Source organism: Acanthochromis polyacanthus, chromosome 17 (genome assembly GCF_021347895.1).
Source record: "Acanthochromis polyacanthus isolate Apoly-LR-REF ecotype Palm Island chromosome 17, KAUST_Apoly_ChrSc, whole genome shotgun sequence".
NCBI lineage: Eukaryota > Metazoa > Chordata > Actinopteri > Pomacentridae > Acanthochromis > Acanthochromis polyacanthus.
The window spans coordinates 35,699,374-35,714,327 of record NC_067129.1 but is presented as its reverse complement, the minus strand read 5'-3'; the positions used below and the strand labels follow the sequence as shown (position 1 = coordinate 35,714,327).

Below are 14,954 nucleotides of genomic sequence, written 5' to 3'. Positions count from 1 at the left end.
ACACTTGCTACTATCTAAACATACTAGATAAACAGTCATTCTGCAGATTCTCAGGTTGCACCTTTAATATTCATGCTCTTTCCCACAGTCCACTGGAAAGACGCTGCGGATGCTAACTGTGTATTAATGTATGCGCATCACCCTGCAGTTGTTTAATTGCTGATCTTATACTCATTTTTTGTGCTCATAACCTACTTTTCCTTGCAGTATTCTATGTGCTGCTGGCACAGCTAGTTTCTCCACAGAGATCAATATGGTGTCATCTGCTGTAATTTCATCTTCGAGGCCACTAATAGGCAAAAACTCATAGATACATCTGTTTTAGTCTTTAAAAAAAAGGCTGAATATAATGTTACAGATGGACACGAGTTTTGTATTTCCTGTTTGTTGTGTGCATAGATTAGATGTTACTTGAATAGATGTGATACAGCTTACAGTGCATCTGCAACAGAGTGATGGGAGTAAAGATAGTACAGGGAGTGAAAGGGACAAAACTACTACACACTGTTGACACTGTATCTCAGTTCCAATCATGTTTCTTACTTTTGTTACTATCAAAGTCAGTTATTGGGAATATTTATACATGTGTATACAGAGAGATTGAAATACTGTTTCTCAGAGTGCCAAAGTGAATCAAAAGAAATATAAATTTATATTAAAAAATGTTGCAAATAGTGCAGAAGTGCAAAAGTGTATCTGTAACAGCATAATAAGAAATCAGAAAGAATCACTTATTTTTCACTGGACTGAGAGAACAGAATTTCATTTTTCATCCATGCAAATGCACAAGAATTTACAAGAAATTAATCTTGAATTCTTGAATATTTGTTTTCAATCTTACATATGTTTTCTCGGGATAGTGTTTGGAAATGACACCTACAAGAAGGGGCTCAAAATAGCTAGAAAATTTGATCGTCAATGCTCCAGAAGAAAGAAAAAGGGCAATTTATTCAGTATTAAATTATATCAAGCAATGGTTGACTGCACATCAAAGGATACATCACAAATAGGAATCACTGATAGATAAATTGGAACATTTTAAAAGTGCAAAAATTGAAATTGTGACTGTAAACACCTCGGGCGCCATTAAAATGCTTACAGGAATCATGAGCTGAAAATGGTGAGGCAAAATTAAAAATATGTAAGAGATTATCTTGTGAATTTTTGGTCTGATGTGATCACAAAATGCCAAAATTTTCAACTCCAGTCATTACACCAACACACACTTCACTCCCTTTATTCCCAAACAAACATAAAAGCATTTCATTCTCTGTCTAATTTAGCCATTGATTTTTTTCAACACCAGATCACGTCACAGATAGCAGAGGACATCAGGCTGCAGTGTTTTACGGCCTTCGTGGGAAACTCCCACCGCCCTGCAGACACACAGACAGATAAATGTATACGCCCACACTCAGGCAAGAGTGAAATAGAAAGAAAGGAAGAAAATGTTTCCTCGGGGATCATCCCTAAAAATCACTGCCTGCTACTGTTAGCAGATCCTGTCACGGCAGCGAGTGCAATTGTTGTTCATCTGTGTGTGTTACTGTGTGCTGCTTCTGTTCCCTTTGGCGTGTGTGGTTCTGTGCAGATCAGATGTGAACACAACAGACACAGTTACAATGCTGCAAAGAAACACTGAGCAGTTTGCATGGACACATACAACCTATATATGTGTCATTTTATATATATTTTACACAACTATAATTTAACCTGATTACTATTTACATCATCAGTGCTGCTTCTGCCTGCATGAAAACCTGTTTAGCTAACAATTCTATTTGTCTTTCTTTAAAATGAGTTTGGTGTTGCACCTGAGAGACAAGAGCTTTTTTCAGCACAGACTGCACTGCAAATAAGCTCTTCCGAGATTTTTTCTGAACAAGAACTTGCAAGATTTTGACAGTTGACCGACACACACCAGGAGATTTGTTCCACAATATCCAATCATTACTAACCGCTCACTGAGTGTGTGATTTAGACTTTTCTCTGATTATCAAAGACTAGAATCTGCTTCATCTGCTGCAAACAGTCTGTTTTTTATGCTGTGTACCATCTTGAAAATTTCAGCTAGCCATATCTTAGCATAAAGGCTGGAAAAAGGGGCATACAGCTCACTTGATTCTGTCTAGAGCTCAAAAATACATCAAACTACAAGGAAAAAGGTCAAAATGAGAAGTTTTTTGTTTAGAAAAAGCTATGTGATGTAAATACACCATCATATCTCCAATATTTTGTTACAAATTTATTTTAAAAACTGCTTTAACTTTGTGAGCACAGTGTTACTGATGGAACTGATGAGTAGATAAACACACCATTTCACATAAAACTGAATTTTCTTTACTTTGAAGGCAAATTTTGGCAGGATATTTTCAGTCTGGTCACTTGAATGACATTTTGCTGCTTAACTATAACTGAAAACACCCAAACACAACAGAAAGACCTGCAACTGGACTTACAGGCATTGGTGACAGCGAAGCTGTTGGCCGTCTCAATGTTGTCCACATGAGGCACCAGGTTGAACGGAGCTTCTGAAGCGTTCGGGCTGGTGTTGTGCAGGAAGATCGCCAAACGAAAGGCAGTGTACTCCTGATCAGTGTTTCTGATGAACAGACCGCCTGCAGAGAAGGAGGAAAAGGTTTAAACTCATTACAGACAGTTCAATTATCGCTGATTATCGAACAGAAACTTGAACCAAGCGGAATTAGCCAGAAAACCACCGAAACAATTGCACCACCTGCAGATCCCTGAGAGTTTTGTACAAGTAGAAAGAAAACCAATGGGAACCAGTAATTCATCAGTGAGCATCATCAGTGCCCAGGTTTAATGCCCATGTGGTTGCTGTTGAGCAGTGATCCTCACTGCCCTGTAATAAATTACTGGAACAACACAGCCAAGTCTGTGGCGTTTGTTATTTCCAAAATGCAGATAAAAATTGTGAAATCTGATCCAGTTTAGGGGCAAAAATAGGAATGCCTAGTAAATACAAGCTACTGTAAAAACTGACAGTGTGAACCAAACAAAAAAGTCTGACACAAATCAACACGACCCCTAAGCCCAAAATCACACAAAAAAGACACAAATTAAAAATTTGACACGGCAAACATGAGACACAAAGCAACAGAAAGGAGACAAAACCATCACAAAGAGACATAAACAAAACGTCACAAACAAGAGACAAAAGAAAAATAAGAAAAAACACCACAAGGAGACACAAAACAACAAAAATGAGACACAACATGATGTGAATTAGACACAAAAAAAACTGACACAAATGACAAGTGACAAGCAAATGAAAAACTAGACAGACTGAAGCAAAGGAGACACAAAATGATGCAAATGAGATACAAACCTTCAAAAACAAGACAAAAAATTAGACACAAATTGACACAAACAAGACACAAAAAGATGAAAACAAAACATATGACACACAGTCACACACTTAATGAGACACAACATGACAAACATGAGTAAAACTGACACAAAAGGGAACAGAGACCCAAACAAAATGTCACAAGACACAAAATGATGCAAAAGTAACAAAAAATTGACAGAAATGACAAAAGCGAGATACAAAAGAAAAACGAGACACAAAACAACACAAACAAGACATAAAAATATGCAAATGAGATACAAATCGACAAAAAGACGCAAGACAACAGAAAAAGAACACAAAACAACAAAAATAAGACACAAAGGAAAAACGGGACATAAAGCGACACAAAGGAGATAGAAAACAACAAAAACAAGACACAAAATGATGCAAAGTGGATGAAAGCAAAACATCACAAATGACACAAAAGGGGACAAAACTATAACAAAGAGAGACAAACAAAATATCACAAACAAGAAAGACTTTGTCACGAACGACAAAGGCACAAAACAACCCAAAAGTTACACATATGGGATGTATAATGCCACAAATGAGACATAAACCAATACAAAACAGGCACAAAATGCTGTCTACAGTGGCAAAACTATATAAACACAGAAAGCCTCATTCTACTGTGTAGTGCTGTAATCAATTATACAGTAACTTACTGAATAAGTAAAGTACAACTGTGACATTGTAAATATACAGTAAAATCTATTGGACCACAGCTGCCAGTATTTTACTGTAAGTTTGCAGTAAAATGTGTTATAGTGTGTAAATATTTCAGTGGAGTAATCTTTCAAAACAACTGACAAAATGTGTGTTTCTATGAGTGTTTTCTGCTCGGACACTCTTTTAACTCTGTTAAAATCATGTGATGTCTTCCAGACCTCTTCCTGTCAGAGTTTCCCCCAGTTTCTGAGTGCCTTTTGATGGTGAAGAAAATTGAACTCACTGACGCCTTGACTTTCATTGCAATTTCTCTGCAGGAAAGACCTATGTTTTAAAGTGGCATGGTGGTCTGTCTTTCTTCTATAGTTAATTGCCTTTTCCTCGCCATTTTTATAGCAACACACGACTTTCTGCAGTACAACACTGTTCAAATAATGCTCTCAAGGGTATGGTGGCACAGTGTGTGCTAACACTCCTTTTATCCAGACAGAGGATGTTGTAAGTGATTAAGAAAAGTTGGGACAGTTGTATGATTTAGTAGCACCAATTTTCAAGGCTTGATCAACCTCCATTGCTGCAGAACAGTTTTAAGTTGTTAACCCATATCTTGTTCCCTGAAAATGGCCTTTTTGTATAATTCTGAAATATACATTATTAATCTACAGAGCCCCTCTGATGACATGGTGAAAAAATAAATAAATTGTGGCCACGATATAGCTGTAACGTGTACACGAAATACTACTTCGTTCCCATGAAATACCACTTCATTCCCACGAAATACTAATTCGTTCGCACGAAATACTAATTTGTGGCCACGAATTAGGTACAACATGCGCACGAAATACTAATTTGTGGCCACGAAATAGGTATAACATGCGCACGAAATACTAATACTATTAATATCATTCCTGGACAGCTGGGTAAGCAAATCGAGCGCACCGTCTCCACAACCTGTAATAATCTATACGGCCCGTACCTACATGATGTTACTAGGATGAGTGCCACCTTCCTGACACAGAAAACTCCGGTTTTATGCTCAACATACCTCACTTACTAGTGTGCCTACACCCCTCAGTTTTTCTTGAAAAGTGTCCTGATATGTGTGCAGGGCTGCAGCTCCTACAGACACAAATGAGTTTACGGCTACATATTAGCACAACAAAACAACGTGTAGTAACAGGATGAGGATAAAAAGTTTGTAAATCGGGTGACACGTCAGCAGATAGGCTACCCGTTGCAACAAAGTATCAAACATAGGCCTAAATAAATAACTGGCAAAATGTGGGATAAGAAGATATGGACTAGAACAGCTAAGAAAAGACAATCATACTAGTAACATCACGTAGGTATGCCTGTACACAGATTATTACAGGTTGTAGAGACAGTGCGCTCGATTTGCTTACCCAAAGAAGGTCCAGGAATGCTATTAATAATATTAGTTAGTATTTCGTGCGCACATTATACCTATTTCGTGGTCATAAATTAACATTTCGTGCGAAGGAATTAGTATTTCGTAGGAACGAAGTAGTATTTCATGCGAGCGAAGTAGTATTTTGTGCGAACGACATAGTATTTTGTGCAAACGAAGTAGTATTTCGTGCGCAAGTTATAGCTATATCGTGGCCACAATTTATTTTTTTTTACCATGTCACCAGAGGGGCTCCGTATTATTCAGTTTTGGGTAACCTTACTTTTTTTTTTAACTTCTGGCAGTTCACCACTTACCTTTGTACCATTTGAAGCTATTCATTGGACTTCAACTACTTGAATTTCAATTTTTTTTTTTTTAAATGAAAAATTGGGGCGTTCTAAAACTTTTGACCAGTAGTGTAAATGCTAACATCCACATGCTAACATGCAGGCAACATTCAGTAACAAGTGGAGGGTAAATAAGTGCACCTATTTGCATTTAGTCCTTTTTTTTTTTTTTTTTGCCTTTATTTGATAGGCTAGTGACAGGAAACAAGGGTAGAAGAACGGGGGAATGACATGCAGTAAATTGCCATGAGCTGGATTCAAAGTCATGACCAATGCACCGGGCACTATAGGTTCATGGGTCACCCACCCAGCCAGCTGAGCTATCCAGGTGCCCATTTAGTGCTACTTTTAACTTCCATTCTATCACTTTTTTTGAGGAAAATACTGTATTTTCTACTCCACTACATCCATCTGACAGCTTTAGTTAAAAAATGAAGCTTTTGCACAACCACTATGAAAACACAGCATTACATATCAAACTAGTACTTTCCAACCTTATGGGCTTCTTACAAAATTTTGTATGCAGTCAAGCTCACTTTTCAGATCTTTGCGAGTTAACAGCTCCACCAAATAGTGATTTTTCCCTCTAAAGTTCTTGCAAAGATTAATTTCAGTAAATGTTCAAATGATCTGATGGCTCACCAAAAATCAAAGATAAAGAGAGAAAATTTTTAAACTAAAAACTATCTGCTTTCTGTGTATAAAATTGGATACGAAGAACCTAAAAACTGCAACAGAATCAACGGTAACATTCTGACACACTGATGCTTCACTATTTACAACATACATCAGTCAGACGGGCCAAACCAGTGCTTTTCCTTTCACTCTTTAAGTACAGTTTGCTTCTAATGCTTATGTACTTTTAGTTCAATGGGATTGTTCAAGTCGTCCTTACTGACATACTGGTGTATTTTTACTTTGCTGTGTTGACACTTCTAATTAAGTAAAGGATCTGATTACATGCAATGAGTTTACCATCTTAAGCAACATTTGCTAATTACCGCTAAGCACAACAGATGAGGTTGATCAGGAGACCATTAGTTTGAAAAGAGCGAGATCACAAAGTTATTATTAGAGCTGAAGAGATTCCTCAAGTAACTTTAATAATTAAAATCATTGATGCAAGTTGTTTGGTTCCTACTGCATCAATCCTTTTATGCTGGAAATTCTGCACAGTGGTTCTGTTGTAAAACCAAGCCAGCCCAACTACAATGCCACAACATGGATGTGCCAGTCCACAGAGCAGTTGAGATAAAGGCTGGTAATGTTCAGAATCAAGTACAGATCCTTCAGATTCAGTCAACAAACAACACAATGACTACAAAGCTGTGATAAACCACAACAATATAAAAAGCCATGGGTTTGTGAGGCACACTGGCCAGCCAACTAAGCTGTCTATGCTAAGTAGCTAGACACTAACATCAGATATTTTTCCATGTGTGTTGTAACATTTTTTGTATCCTCGCCAGATTTCGATGGAGGTCCTCAAAGACACTGAAGAATATTTTGGTATTCTGACATTTTTCCTGTCAGAATCTGCTTCTTTATCTCCTCTAACTATGCCCAGTGAGCTGCTGGGCTGGATTTAAATGTACATTTTTTTCCTGTCTGGGATTAATGGTGGAAAAATCAGTCGGATACTTTATTTCTATAACAAAGATTAAAAAAAAGATAAAAAAGATAAAAACAAAGATGAAATATTTTTAAAAATGGCGATTTAGTAACGCTGCTGTCATAAAATATATTTATGTCAATTCTGAAGTACTAAATTAGAAAAATTTAATGGAAAATTGAGAAAACTTTCCCAAGTGCACAAAAAATATTTATTTTATGCTTTCGGGGGTTAATGAAATGAAAACACATTTTGGGAGAAATTTCGGACATTGCAATCGTTTAACGCAAGCGACCGATCATCAGTTTACATTTCTTTTGTTGTACTCAGGTCCAACACCAGTTGACATGAAATAACAATTCCTACTCTCCTAAAAACAATTCCTGAAGATGTTTCTCAATTAAAGCAGTTGGAAACCCCATTTCCCCCCCCAAAAGTTTGCTTGACAGTTATTAGGAAATCCATCTAAAGAAATCTATAAAAATTGCATGGGCAATAGTTGTCGAAATGTTTCACTCTAAACCAAAATTCTGTCAACCATGAGACTATAACTGGAAAAGTAAGATTGTTAAGGAAAGCTAGAAGAATTCATCTTCTGGGGACCATGAATCTACATCAACTGTTGTGCAAATCTATCAAATTGGTGTCAAGATATTTCACCAAATAATAAAAAATTCTGACAGAGAGACACAAGACTATTCATTTAATAGTTCATGAGAATTTTCAGCTTGGACCAGCTGCCATTACAGCTCCTTGACCCATAGGTGCTAGCCTGCTAAACGACCTGGTTATATTTGAGGTTGTATGAGGAATTTGACTGAACAGCTAATACTGTTTTCTGGTAATTTGCACATTTCTGCATACTGAAAGTAAAAAATAAAATTGTCACTCTTGTTTCTTCTGTCGATCTTTTTCCATATTTTCCATATTTGCATTATATTTCACTTTTTTAACCACGCCTGACGTGTATGTCAGCGGGGTTACTGCATTCGCTTCGGTATCTGGCTGGCTGGGTAAGTATGTATGTGTGTGTGTATGTCCGTTCAGATATCTCTGCAAGTGCTGAAGTCAGGATAATCAAACTTGGCACTGAAGATCGGTCTAAGGTCCCCTGCTCCGTTGTGAGTTGAGTTAGAGGGCAGCAGATCAAGGTCAAGGTCACAGGGGTCACTTAGCACATTTCTTGCATATTGCATCATTTGTATAGGAAGGGATATACGTAGGATGATCAAAATTGATACAGAGTATCATGCATGGCTGTGGTTCTGCCATCTACTGAGGTCTCGTCTAGTTTAACTTTCCTTTTATACCCTAATATTCTGTGTTTTCTTGTTGTTTACCCCTTTATAGAATATCCATGCTGCTGTAACATCTTAATTTCCCTCCTGTGATTAATAAAGTCAACTAAGTCTAAGTAAGTTTTTGCTCGTAAAATCAACGTCTGTGGGGAACTTTTATAGCTTTCACTCATGTTTTCTTGGGTTTTAACCAACTGTTTTAGTAGCTATGCTCTATGAGGAACGTCTGCCATTCTACAGATTCACACAACAAAGTGGACAATGTTTAAAATGTAATAAAAGTGGAATACTGGTTTGAAAAATCACATTGTTAACATCCTATGGCTGAAAATGACACTACAGTCGAGCTGTTTTTGGCTCCATAGGCTCCACTTGGCTTCTTCTTTCAGTGTGTGAAACATGTAAAATCATCTTTGTCTCATATTAACACGAGCAGAGAAGATAATAATATCCCCCAAATATCTCTCCCCGCTTCAGTTTTTATTGCAACGACAGCTCCAGTGTCGTAAATCAATTTGGCATCAGAGATAAGATTTTTGCTCTTCGTTTGTGCTTCTGTCCGTTCGCGTTACAGCCTCGCTCGTACACTGAGATCTTGACTAAGCCATTCATGGCTGTGCAAATGTCAGTGGTGTTTTAAGTTAGAAGCAGTTTGTTTCACATTTCAAAACCTAACCCAGGGCTATATTTCTTGGGATGAGACAGTGTAAATGTCATTCAAAGCAAAATGCCAGAGTGTTCTTTTAACACTGACCTCTTTAAAGGTAAACTTTAGAATATTTCAGTGCTTTATGAAGCCCGGTCATGTAAATCCTACTTGGTTTTTTACCTCATTCCTACTCACGCTTGCTATCAAATGCTCACAGGTGGTGTTTATTCCTCATTTTTAAAAAAAAGTGTGAATATTTCATACATCTTGGCCACAAATCAGTAGGAATGCCCTCTGCACATTTGAATCAAATGCTGACCTAAATCACACTTGTTTAGACTTGTGACAGTCCCTTCATGTAGATGCAGAACAAAATTAGATCCGGTACAAAACTACACACTTTAGGGGCTTTGAAGTCTCAAATATGCCATCTGGTTGCGCCAAAAAAAAAACAAGACTCCAGTGGCTCCATCATGCCTGTTTGTGTGTGGCCCCGTTACCACCTGGAATCTCCGAATGATGACATCTGATCACAGCTCTTTGAATCTACGCCTTCCTCCACCTACCTACTGCTTATCGGTTCCTGCTCAGATCTCAAAATGAAAAGCTGACAAACATGGTTCATCCTGGGTCGGAGGAGAGGAAAACTCTCTGGGGTCTCTGCAGCAGGCGAGGTGGGATCACGTGCCAGATAGAAACTTATTAGATGGAAACAGCTGATGGCAAGCCTTCAGTGGCTTTGCAAACAAATCTAACATTACTTTTACAGCAGCTTCAGGTGACCTTTCAGTGTTTTTTTTTTTTGTGTGTGTGTGAAGAACACTGTGCAAATTGCATTTACACATTACACATCTTCACTCATTCTCACTTCCATAAGAATGGGTGGAGAAGTATGGACATTTTACTGCTTATATATTTTAATTGTTGTACACTGCCTGCAGTTCAGCCAAAAAAGTGGCATAATTTTTGTCTTGCGACTGTTGGTCACAGATGAGTCACTAATGGTTTTACAGTTGGTTTGGTTGTTTGCAGAATCTGGTTAGAGCAAACGGTTTATAATACTTCTTTTAAAGACAAATGTAGAATAAAATGATTTTGAAGAATTCTTGTGATTTTAAGCTTAGATTTTGTTTTCTGATAGAGCAGAACGTCACAAATAAGTAGCTTGAGGACCATTGGAAAGTTGAAAATGCAACAATTTTTTCAGCTTTTACAGTTCCTATAATAATATGACTTTTGAATTCACCAGCAGGTTTTGGTTTTCAAGATAGTTAAAATTACGAGAAATGATACTGGTGTTGAAGCAGATCTCCAAGTGTAGGACTTGTAATCAGTGAACCAGATCACGTCCTGATGTGTTTTGACCGACTTCATTACAGTACATCTGTTCACACCTGCATTAAGCCGTGATATGATGGCTTTAACTTGGGTTGTGTTAACCATGTACAAGAAAGAACATTCCTCTTTTGTGGTACTCATGACCTCTTAAGAGGAAATTTTCTTCAAGTCTGAGTTTGCTGATGTTCTCAGAAACACTGATGCCATATAGTTCAGTGGACCGTAAGGTAACATATTGTCGTTTTAGTCATATATAGATGCCAGCGGTATATGTTCATATTCCCAACAGCCTCATCCTTTTTTACAGCTTCACATTTCCAACATAAAGGAACCTGTTCTTTAGCATGCTAAATGGTTTATCTTGGTGGCTTGTAGACGCTGGTAGTAGAGTCCATGTTGCGATTATCTAGCAGAGGTGTTCTCACAATTTAGATCCAAACCTACCATTTGAGCTCCAAACACTTAGTGTACGCACCTTCCCAAGTTATAATTATGAGCTCAGGAGTTCCATTTGAAAACAATATCTGTTATAAATGGAGTCTAAATGGAAAGTTGTCTCCAAGAATCTGGCCGTACCGCTTAAACCTTCACAAAGTCAAAGTTTTATAAAGGTTTACATCCATAAACAGTTTCAAGATTGCTCAAAGACAACTAATTATTAGAGAACCCTATTACCCCTATTAGATGTGTTACTTGGCATAGTCAGTTTGAGAATACTGGTTAGCTTTGAAGGTGAGGATGAATTTGTGTGCTCTGAGGATTTGTATAACATTTTTATGAAGATTTCTGAATGAAGCAAATCATCTTCCTTCAAAAATGCACTTTCCATTACTTTATGCAATGCATGCTGGGAGAGCCTGCAGCCTTATCACAGCCCTGGAAAGAAATATCAGCATTCCTAACATGAATGTAGAATGGCATTTATAAATGGGAGAACCTTTCCCTGCACTAATGTGAGAATTCAGCTGAGCGGCGACTGTATTTGCGCACTAGCTTCTGTGTCGCATGCATGTGTGCACAGCAAATGTCCCACTGCTAATAAGTGTTGATTCTTCACTGACAATTATTTGAAACTGACAAGTGTTGATTGGGGAGATGCTTGCCTTCTCTAAGGAGCCGCTGGACCGCTGCGGTGGCTGATCAAAACTAGAAAACATTAAATGAAGTCTGGCGGGTGAGGAAACATTGGCATAGTGTGGATTTTCACACTCCCAGAGGTCAACTCGGCCCGAGATGTGAAATATGATGGGACAGGGATTACATCAATGCTGTTCCCTGTAATTGCTGGCAAGGCTGTTAGCTAAATGGTAATGAGAGGCAGTTAGAGTTTTAAAAGAACTATCAGGAGACAAAACAGAAGCTGTGCACCGGTTTTTGCTTAAATCATCAGCAAATTAAACGTTTGCCACGATGGCACAGCAGCAGCCCCCACACAGCTCACTTCCATGGGGCGATATTCTGTAACAGACTCTGACCTCCGACCTCCCTAGGGGCGGCTGGTGGTGGATCCCAGGATCATGATGATATAAGAGGACAAGGAGAATCATTTGAGCAGCTTGTCATTTTCCATTAGTCTGACCGGTGCTGATGTGCCTCAACTCCGTTAGCAGCAGTGGAGGGTGAACCCACAAAAAGTCAGAGTGAGAGAATGTTAATTGCAGGATGCATGAACACAGAGGCAGGATTTTTTTTTCAGGAAAGCAGATGAATGACAGCTTTTCTGATGACTGATTGGAGGTCACACTTGTGCCCTTATTCCAATCGTCCAATCCCCTGCCTTCAAGTCAATGTGCCTGCTGGTGAAATGAAAGCTATGAGTCCATCAGCTTTTATTCCCTCCCACAGCAAACACAGTTAAGTTGTTAAATGGAAAAGCTGTTTTAATTAAGAAAAAAAAAAAGGGGGGGGGGGGGGGGGGCAGTGCAGCTGGGAGGCCTTTGGAACCGTGGCGGGGGGTTATTGCAGCGCCAGGACCGGGGTCTGGGAGACTGTTAACAGCAGTCGATGCACAGGCGGCCTGCAAAAGGAAATACACACACACACACACACACACACACACACACACACACACACACACACACACACACACACACACACACACACACACACACACTTTGCTGCTCTGATCTGCTGCAGTGGCGGAGTGCACTGGGATCCACGCTCCAGCCCGCAGATACAGAGCGCATTAGGTGTGTGTTTAAACATGCAAAGCGGCCACGGAGGCGCAGGAGCCCGTGCGCGTAAAGACGAATAAAGAAAACAAAGACTGCTGGAAGAAATCCCCACTTTGAGTAATGCTGAGGTGTGAAACAGCAGGACAGAGGCAGCAGACAGGACGTCCACACATCCATTCACACGATTTATTCTACGGGTAGATGAAACAGAAACACTCACCGATCTGAACGCTGCTCGGGAAAGCTCCCATCGTCAGTCCCCAAAAGCCAGAGAACATCAACAGAATCCAATCGCGGGAAGAAATCCTCATTTTGTTTCGGTTATAAACTGATGAGAGACATCGAGCAGGTTTAATTATAACACCCCCGGGGCAAAAGCAACATCACAAGGTGGAGAAAAACACACACAAAGAGATTTCTTTTTGGTTACAAAAATACTAAGAATAAACGTCGGCTAAATATCCATGTCTGCTTTGGGTGGCTGTTTCTCTCGGATCTCCCCCCGCAGTGCCGCTCGTTTGTACCGTCAAACTGCGTCCGTCCGTCCGGCGCTGGAGATTTTGCGCACAACACCACGAGATGAGGAGGGAGCGAGGAAAGAGGAGGGAGGGGGGCATCAGCCAGCGGCGGCCAGTGCGTCTGGATGCGGCTCAACTCACATCACAGCAATAACACACATGCGCCTTTTACCCGACCGGGGCAGGCAGGAAGGGCGGCAAGCAGCAGCCCGCTCAGTGGCACCGAGCGGCGGGCAAAGTCCCCGCAGCAGCTCCGGTAACACCAAAACTTCCAGAACCGCTGACACGAACATACAGAGAGGGTGAAGCCTGACAGGAGATGCTGTTTATTCCGCTGTCACAGATCAGCAGAGAACACACCGATCAGAAGCTGCCCCAGTCATCCGCCTTTAAGGTGCCATTAAAATGCGCAAATTAACCCATTTAATAGGATTATAATGCGCGGGCTGATATTCATCTGCGGGGTTTGTTTTCTGTGAACTGATTTTCTGTTCTGCACTAAAATAGCTGCACTCTGGCCAGTGGCGGAGACAGACTGTGTTGTTCTTGGGATCGGGCTCCCAGTGTTTACCTACACTGAGGTATGAAGCAGAAATAAAGTAAAACTACAGCTGAGATGTGTTGAGCATTTCAGGTAAACACTTAATGCTGCATGAAACACTTTCAAATTTGTGACATCTTTATTTTATTTGTGCAAACTGCAAAAAAAAAAAAAAAAAAAAGTTGCACATAGACCACATTAGTCCCGGTCTAGATCTAAAACTATTATTTATGTACTCAATAAATCTGGACTAGATTTTGCCAGAGAAGCTAAAAAAAATCTTTAAAATAAGTATCCAGTTTGTAAAAAAATGTAAATCACTGAGATTTTTTTGTCTTTTTTAATTTTTTGTCACAAATAGAGACCACTATAGACAAGTCAGATCTGAATTTATGTAATAGAGGCCTAATAGTCTTTAAAAATACAAGTTCTGATTGATTCAATCATAATTTGTGCAAGTTGCATACATACATACATACATACATACATACACTCAACAAAAATATAAACTTTATTGCGGGCAGTCAAAGGCACACCTGTGCACTAATCATGGTGTCTAATCAGCATCTTGATATGGCACACCTGTGAGGTGGTATGGATTATCTCAGCAAAGGAGAAGTGCTCACTATCACAGATTTAGACAGATTTGTGAACAATAGTTGAGAGAAATTGTGATTTTGTTGAGTGTACATACATACATACATATACACATACTAGATAAATAATATAGATTTTGCCAGAGAGGTTAAAAAGTCTTTAAAACAAGTCTCCAGTTTGTAAAAATGCAAAACAGGGATATTTCACAGTTTTTCATCTCCTTTTTTTGTGCATTTTTAGCAATATACTATATATAGACAAGTCAAATCTGGACTACATTTTACAAAAGAGGACTAACAGTCTTTAAATTGTGACAGCCCAAGCCCAGGGCTGATCCCTGGTTAAATGACTCAACCCGGGCCCTCAGGAAGCGCTGCAGACAGGCGAAGTGATGCTGGAAGAAGGACAGGCTACATGTATCACT

The 14,954-nt window shown here is 39.2% G+C and overlaps 1 protein-coding gene across 7 annotated transcripts in view; it reads right to left on the bottom strand.

The window, feature by feature from the left end:
• gria4b (glutamate receptor, ionotropic, AMPA 4b) overlaps positions 1-13,885 on the bottom strand; it is a 343,099-nt gene extending 329,214 nt beyond the window's left edge. For 2 of the 7 annotated variants that reach the window (XR_007937136.1, XM_051937658.1), the window contains exons 1-2: positions 13,095-13,880; positions 2,460-2,618 (exon numbers count right to left, since the gene is read on the bottom strand). Coding sequence is in view for 6 of the 7 variants with exons in the window: in XM_051937658.1 (XP_051793618.1) it covers positions 2,460-2,618; positions 13,095-13,185 (250 nt within the window). In the remaining variant the exon portion in view is untranslated. Of the gene's footprint in view, positions 1-2,459; positions 2,619-13,094 lie in introns of all 7 variants that reach the window. The other 5 variants (XM_051937659.1, XM_051937655.1, XM_051937657.1 and 2 more) reach the window with 5 other exon arrangements.
• Positions 13,886-14,954: the final 1,069 nt, after the last annotated feature.